Genomic DNA, 7,310 nt, shown 5'->3' with positions numbered 1-7,310 from the left:
GGTCTTAGCTCTTAGATTTTGCTAACCGAAACCAAATTTTACTTTTCCAGCTATGTATGCCGTGTTTTATTTCGTGGGAATATATTTCACATTAGTCGAGGGCAATCCCGCCTCGCAGGCAGGTATTCAATTACTGTACTACATCCCAGGAATCGCAGGTCAGTTCTTTCCATGCTTTGCCTCCAACACGCTGTACTGTAACTGACTAAGAGTCTTTATACTCTGCAACAACCAGTTGGTGTTTACTCTGCAATGTTCATGTGCAACCGAGCCCCCGGCCAAACATTTTGGCCGCTGCTTCTGGGCTCCGTCGAGGAAGCGATCGGCCTCGGCATCTTGACCTGGGCCGTTATGGCGAGCCGGCCCAAAATTGTCTCTGGCATGATGGTCGTGACCGGCGCTGGCACTGGCTCGCGCTTCATGCCTGCTTCAATACATGTTGCTGGAGTGTGGCCTGAGAGATTGGCACCAGCCATGTCGCTTATGCGTTTCGCAATGCCCTTTGGAGGCACCCTGGCGTTGACAATCATGAACGCCATATTCAACTCCAAGTTCACTTCAGCAACCTCCTCTCTTACCTTACCAACTGGTAACGGTAACAGTGGCGGAATCAGTGCCCAGGACACGCAATCGCTAGACACCATTGGGCAACTACCCAGCGCGTTGCAGGCCACAGTGAGGGCAGCAGGTCGCGAAGCAGTTGGATGGGCCTTTATCTCCATTCTGCCGATACTCGGGATCAGTGTTCTTGCTTGCTTCGTTCTCGGCAATGTCTGGGTCAAGGCCAAAAAGGACAAATCCGCCGGCTCTACAGTTCCTGGTCAAGGGTCAGGTAGCCAGAGCAGCGAAAAAGAAGCTACTAGGGCCAGCGCAGTAGTCCATGTCCCATATCTCTACGCTCTGTTAAAGGTAACTATTCTCATTCTTTTTGTACCCAGTCGGGAATTTCTCTATACTCATATCCATTGGACCATGTCAACTAACATTGCTCTTTTGCAGGGAGTCGACCGCTACAAGCATGAGTTAAGAATGTTGCCAGCGACGCAGGGACATACCATCCCCCGTGATGCCCAAGCGGCCAAGCCTTTCATTGGGAGAGGTGTATAGCTTATATACACTTCAACATGGTAGGAGTTTGAGTCCATGCATCATCATTTGGTGAGCGAACGTCAGGGTGGTAAATAATAAAGTGCGCTTGAGAAGAGAGCACACAAGTTCAATTTGTATCACGCGGGTCTTCAAGCCGATGTTAATTAAGGATAGTAGACCAAATTCTATAACACTCTGACACTTTTCCTGGCAATTAATATGCTTGTAACGCTTTCCTGTATCAGAGTTTCCTTCTATCAGTCAGGTGCCTTCTAAAACTTGATGGGTGTCTAAGAGCCTTGCTTGAGTGGTTGAAAGAAATCAGCATAAGTAGTGCGGAAATCGAGAAGTCAAGTTTTTGATCAGCAGATGTGCCAAATATTAATTGGACTAGAGATTTTATAAGAATATCAACAGAAAAAGAGTTCCCTTTTGTGGGACATTCTTATTATTAACCTTCTTACTATCCATATATCTTCAATGCCACTCGTAAACAATCATATAACTATTAAAGCTCTTGCTTATTCTATTAATGCATCTTCACTTTCATAAATCCCAGCAGGTACTAGAATACATCCTAAAATACTTGCTCACCAGGCTCAAAACATCTAGGAGCAGATGTAAGTGCGGTGCACGTTGCAGCTGAGGTCAGCCACCGCCGAGTGGCAGTTGCTGTTGAAAGAGCCATCCGAGTTGTCCAGCCACAGGTTACCGCCGCAGCCCTGCAGCGTGTAGCTGAATCCGTTGTCGAGCGGGTTGGCAAGGGGGACGTTGCACGGGTTCTCGCCCTGGTCGTTGATTCGGTCCCAGCGGCAAGGGTCGTCGCCATCAACCCACATGACTAAGAACCATGAAGTATTAGTATTTGAAGGCGAATCGAAGACATATCTCAGCGGTGGAGCTGGATGAAAGATAGAACATACCGTTGAAGCCTGCAGCGGTTCCAATTGCGATGGCAGCTTCAGCATGCATCACAGACATGGCCATGGCCAGGACGGTAGGGATAAAGTCTCGTGAGAAGAGCATGGTGAACTTTGTGTATTGTTGCTTGGTAGATGGGTTTGGTGATGCTGGTATGAATGATGATGCCTTCTAAAACATTACGACTTTGACGGCGAGTTGAAGCCTCTTTATACTCTGGCTATTCTATCAATATGCTTTAAGTCTTTATGAAGTTGCGGTGTCAAGAGTGGCTCCGGCAAGGCTGATGTCCCCCTGAGACTTCTGGGCTGCCATATATGGAAACACAATACCAGGCTGTAGATATTGACTTGTAAAATACAGGAAGGTATCTTGTTGTTTGTTCCAATTCCAGTAGGTAGGTAACTAGCTGTCTAGATCTCAGCTGTCAGATCAGCAGAATGATACTATGCAAAAGTCTGTAGACCAATGATGGGAATCTGCTGAGTTACGCATGCTTACTTCAAGCTAGGTTTGAAGCATAGTCAGCGGGCGCAGTTGGAAAAGCGGAGCTCGTATCTGAACGACGGGGACAGGGGTACAGAAGAATAGAAACACCAAAGCTAAGGTACAAAAGAGTCTTGTTATGTCATAGCACTATGGTACAATTGGCAAATCTAAAGGATTCAATCTGGGCATTCGGTACATAAAAAGTAATTGTTACTTCATAAACAGTAGCAGCTGTTAAACCAGACTTGAATCACATTGTCTACAAGTATGGCAATTGTGTCCTTGTGGCGATATGATTACTTTTTCTTTTTGTTTCTTTGGCCCTATTTGGCAGGCCCCTGGCGGGTCACCGGCTCGGAAGATCGCCAAGCGATTGGTGCAAGACGGCAAAGTCCGCTGGATGTATGTAAGCCGCTTTTATTTTCGGGGAATTTATCGGACTTTTATCAATGGACTTTTATTAATTAACATAACATGCAGCGTAGTTTGCAGATAGAGAAGCTTACTTTCATGTAGCCCTAATTTTGGAGATGGTTAATACAACAACAAGTCAGGTGTTGCGACGAGGAAACATTGCGTGCAATCACTACAGGGGGCACGATTTGTCGCTATTAAACGCTTGAAAACAACAACCGAAAAGAGAAAAAAGGGTGTGGCTTTTTTTGCCAATGTCCCTATCCTTGCAATTATCACAATATCGTAAAAGTGGGAAACGCCGATCCCCAATTTTCCACCACTTACACGAACCTATATGATCCTATGTGCCCGTCTAGCGCTTAGTCTATGCAAGTATATAACAGATACTCCGTTTCTTCCAAAGTCGTTCAGCTCTTAATTCAAGCCATGAGTAGGCAGCATTTGATGGAACTTCATTCTGTGGCAACTATTGCAGTCAGTAGATGTCATATTGAATTCCACCTCCATGTTCTAGGGACGCACAATTTAGCTGCCAGTTATTATATACACATATATTCTTTGTACTCTCCAGCTCACCGGCTATATACACTCAATCCTTCCATCAGATACTAATTACATCAAATCTCAACTGACAGGAACAGATGGAAGCAAGCTCCACAGATGGTCCGGCGTCCCATTGTCCTGGAACTGGACAACATTGGCGCTGTTCGCCGTCGACTCACCATCCACTCCAACCAACAGCCCGCTATTCTTATTCTGAATCATGAAATACCCATTCGGATCTGACTTTACCCTCCAAAGATGGTCGTCAGTTCCGCTGTCCTGGAACTGCTGCAGCTGCGCGCTGTTGGCCGTCGACGCCCCCTGGACAGCCAGCAGGAGTCCGCTGTTGAGGTTCTTGATCTTGTACCAGCCACCAGGCGCCTTGATAAGCTGCCACAGATGGTCACGCGTACCGTTGTCGTCGTACTGCTGGATGTTTGCGCTGTTGGCTGTCGAGGCGTTTTGCACGCCCATGAGCTTTCCGCTATTCTTGTTCTGGATCTTGTAAATGGCCGGAGCCCAGACCTCAAACTCGGAGAGGCCCCAGCCATTTCCGCTGCCCGGGTTGGGCGCCACGACGCGCAGCTGCGAGGTGGTGATTGTCGGAAAGGTGATTGTCGTCGGCGAGTTTGACGCGGTGGAGGACACGCTGCGCTGCTGGCCGGGGACGGTGACCCAGCTGCTGCCGGAGAGATACTGCAGGTCGTAGCTCGAGGGCAGCTTCACGCCGCCGCCGTCGGTGTAGAAGAACAGCTTGACGTTGGAAACTGCCTGCGGCCGGCGGAGGTCCACGCCGAAATAGTCCGAGGCGTTGGGGCTCTGGTACGACGTCCAGCGAGTGTTTTGGGGAACGGCGTTGCGGTAGACGATGCCGTCAATGGCCCTCCACACATTGTCATACTGGGAGGTCCAGGACGCAAACGGCGTCGTGTACTGCGAGTATGCCTGGCTGTTGACGGCGATGTTGACCTGCGCGTCGAAAGTCTGGGCAACGGCGCTGCCGATGTTGACAGTGAGGAACCCGATGGTGTCACGATTGGCCGTGACGGCCCCGTCCACAAAGACCCTCAGGCCGGAGCCCTGGTTGTAGTGCTGACCGGTCTTGTCCCATAGGACTGTGACGTTGTGTCCGTGGTATGCGACGTTCTCCAGCATAAAGTAGTCCCACGAGGAGGGGATGAGGGGGTTGACCGTCAGAGTGCTGTTGGACTGTCCGCGGAGGCCCAGCAGTCCGGCAATGACGTTGTCGATGTAGGTGGAATGGTTGTAGTCCTCGCTGTGGTTGTAGGTATCGTACATCCACGAGTTGGAGTCTGGGTTGTGAGCTTCAGCCACATAAGGCACGCCGTTTCGATACTGGGTGGCGGCGTAGGCAGAGAGAAGGTTGAAGTAGTCTGTCGAAGTAATGTAGGACTGTGACGGATAGTCGTTGAGCACATTCTCCACAGCCGTCAAGACCTGCGAGGTGGCGTACGGCCATGACGGGCCATCCCACTGAAGGCAGGTTGCGTTCATGTCCATGTAATACGGGCTTCGTCGTTCAGCAGTCGTTGGGCCGTAAGTGGCCGCAAAGCCCTGCGAGTCCTTGAGCTGGGAGAAGGCGGCGATGTTGGCAGACTGCGGCATGTCAAACTGCCACGGGAAGTAGCCCATGATTTCACGCGTGTCGAACAGCTGCAGCGAGGGGTTGTTGTCTCGCGGCAGATGCATAAAGAACTGACGCCCGCTGTCCCAGAGATGAGTCTGCATGGCAGTCTGCAGGGCGTTGGCCCGGCCCGTGTACTCAGAGGCCAGGGCCGAGTCCCCCTTCAACGTGGCCAAGGACGCAATAGCCCGAGCGTCTCCGTACTGATATCCGTTAATGGTCGGTCGATATCCAGCGCCGCCGTGGTAAGGGTTGCCCGACGAGTAGGAGGCGGCCGTGCACTCGGAGGCATCCCAGACGGGGACTTGCCAGTAGAGGCCGAGGTCAGAGTTGAAATGGTTATCCCAGCCGCGGTATTGCTTGACAAGGTTGTCCAGATGACTGATGGCAAAGTCCGCGTCTCCAGTTACGAGATACTGGCGCCACACGGCGTTGGCTACCCAGAAGCTGTACTCGTGCGCCCAGTCCGAGGCGTCCAAGTTGTAGTTGTCGGTCTGCGGCTTGGCAAACTGCCCAGGACCAGCCAGCCAAAAGTTGACCTCATCCCTGCCATACTTTTGGTCTCGAATCCAGCGTCCTTCGACGATGTGGTGGCCCGCGGCGGCGTTAATACCATTGTATGGCGAACCATAGCCGGTGGGAAGCAGAAACTCGGTGAGCAAGTAGCCGTACTGCGAGCTGGTGTAGGTGATGTGCTCTTTATACGTCTGCCAGCGGTAGTAGTAGACGTCTTGGATCTGCTGGCTGGGAACATCAAGAAACGGGATGTTCTGCAGGAACCAGTTGGGATCTTCGAAGCCGGAGACTAGCTGGTTATGGTTCAGGAAGTTGGTGGCTACGGAACGTCCTGAAAAGACAACGACGGCGGCGCCAAAGACGCGCACAGTGAACGTCTTCATCTTTGCTTGGGCCTGGCCGAAAAAAGCCTTTTTACTGCTGAGGACTTTTCAACCAGAGCAGTCTCATGAAACTGGCATTGCCTTTATATTAGTAGTTTGATACTTGTGCATTTGACAGACGTCATGGGACAAAACCCATTATTCCAAAAAAGGTAGGACATTGTTCATAAACGGATTCCTAGACCGAAACATGAAGTCTAGATTCGTTCTTGGGAGTTGTCCAAGGACGCAGTTCCTCAATCCTTGCTGTGTTTGCTAAACTAGATATAGATATTGATATCGAAGGATGATGCTACACATGTTACATCGCGCCCTCAATGAGCCTGTAAGACCGACAACAACCCCGGCTGCTAGCCTGTTCTTGACATAACAGCTCAATTAAGTACTCTGTTGTGTGTTTACATGGACTCATTGCCCAGTTACCATCAGGCCAAGTGGGCGTGCCATCAGCGGGGCAACCCTGTATATATTTATTTACAAGCTTCAGCAAGTTTCCTGCCTTAATGCTGCAACTAACCCTAGCCCGAATCCTTCAATCTCATGATTATCTGACAGATGCCTGTTAATCCTATGACACTGAGCGATAGCGAGCGTATTGAGCATCACGATGCGTATTGGAGATGCTTATAATTGCAGCTGATCCACTTGGGCGGGCCGGTTAGATTCCTTTTGGCATCATTTGGTCCATATGCACTCTAGCTCATTCAAAGCACATGGCTAACATTTTGGGGCTCGTGGTCAACTGCCGTTTCGAGCCTGGCCAGGGGCATCACGCATAAGATGGATCTAGCCCAAAGGAGCACTTGGGTGTCTCATGGTTCACCACGCAAATAGCCTGAAGAGTACGTGTATAGTGTATAGTAGGTCTTACAAGTCAGCCGACTCTGGCTAGCATCAGGCCTATTCACGACTCTTCTGCCGCATCTGGCAGATTATAAATATGGCATTCAAGGCCTTGATCCTGCAGACGCCAGCTGATGCAGCTCGCACCTGAGCAGGAATGGTAAACCGGAAATGCTTACCGGCAAGACAATCGAAAGCTCAGCAAAATAGCCAACGACGGCACCTAGACTATACCTCGATCTACGCCCGCATAAGTCGCAGCAATGAACGCATCAACGACCATCTAGTGAATCTAACAAGCCCAAGGCCAAGACGCACTTGTAGACGTGAATGTGCTCAGAATGAGCGATTTGCCAAGCATCCACAACCGGCCCAATCAAGATTGAGCGTTTCTGCACAAGCGCGAGGATGCTTAATTTAATATAAAGGCACAAGGGCCGATTCCAGCTTCCTCCAACTGCCGA

General features: G+C 50.3%; 3 protein-coding genes across 3 annotated transcripts; 1 reads left to right on the top strand and 2 right to left on the bottom strand.

Moving 5' to 3' along the window:
• Positions 1–252: 252 nt before the first annotated feature.
• TGAM01_v205819 (hypothetical protein) lies at positions 253–1,107 on the top strand (the record flags this gene model as incomplete). Its single annotated transcript, XM_018800898.1, has 1 exon — positions 253–1,107. One exon carries the CDS (start codon positions 253–255, stop codon positions 1,105–1,107), a length of 855 nt encoding a protein of 284 aa, XP_018665730.1.
• Positions 1,108–1,697: 590 nt separating this feature from the next.
• On the bottom strand, positions 1,698–2,115 carry TGAM01_v205818 (hypothetical protein; the record flags this gene model as incomplete). Its single annotated transcript, XM_018800899.1, has 2 exons — positions 1,698–1,930; positions 2,013–2,115. The coding sequence occupies 2 exons, from the start codon at positions 2,113–2,115 to the stop codon at positions 1,698–1,700; spliced, it is 336 nt and encodes a 111-aa protein (XP_018665731.1).
• Positions 2,116–3,540: 1,425 nt separating this feature from the next.
• TGAM01_v205817 (hypothetical protein) lies at positions 3,541–6,003 on the bottom strand (the record flags this gene model as incomplete). The annotated part of the gene is made up of 1 exon (XM_018800900.1): positions 3,541–6,003. The coding sequence occupies one exon, from the start codon at positions 6,001–6,003 to the stop codon at positions 3,541–3,543; it is 2,463 nt and encodes an 820-aa protein (XP_018665732.1).
• Between the last annotated feature and the right edge of the window lie 1,307 nt (positions 6,004–7,310).

The sequence above is a fragment of the Trichoderma gamsii genome, assembly GCF_001481775.2.
Source record: "Trichoderma gamsii strain T6085 chromosome Unknown Scaffold_18.2, whole genome shotgun sequence".
Taxonomy (NCBI): domain Eukaryota; kingdom Fungi; phylum Ascomycota; class Sordariomycetes; order Hypocreales; family Hypocreaceae; genus Trichoderma; species Trichoderma gamsii.
Note: the sequence above shows the minus strand (reverse complement) of the source record. Positions and strands in the feature narration are given on the sequence as shown.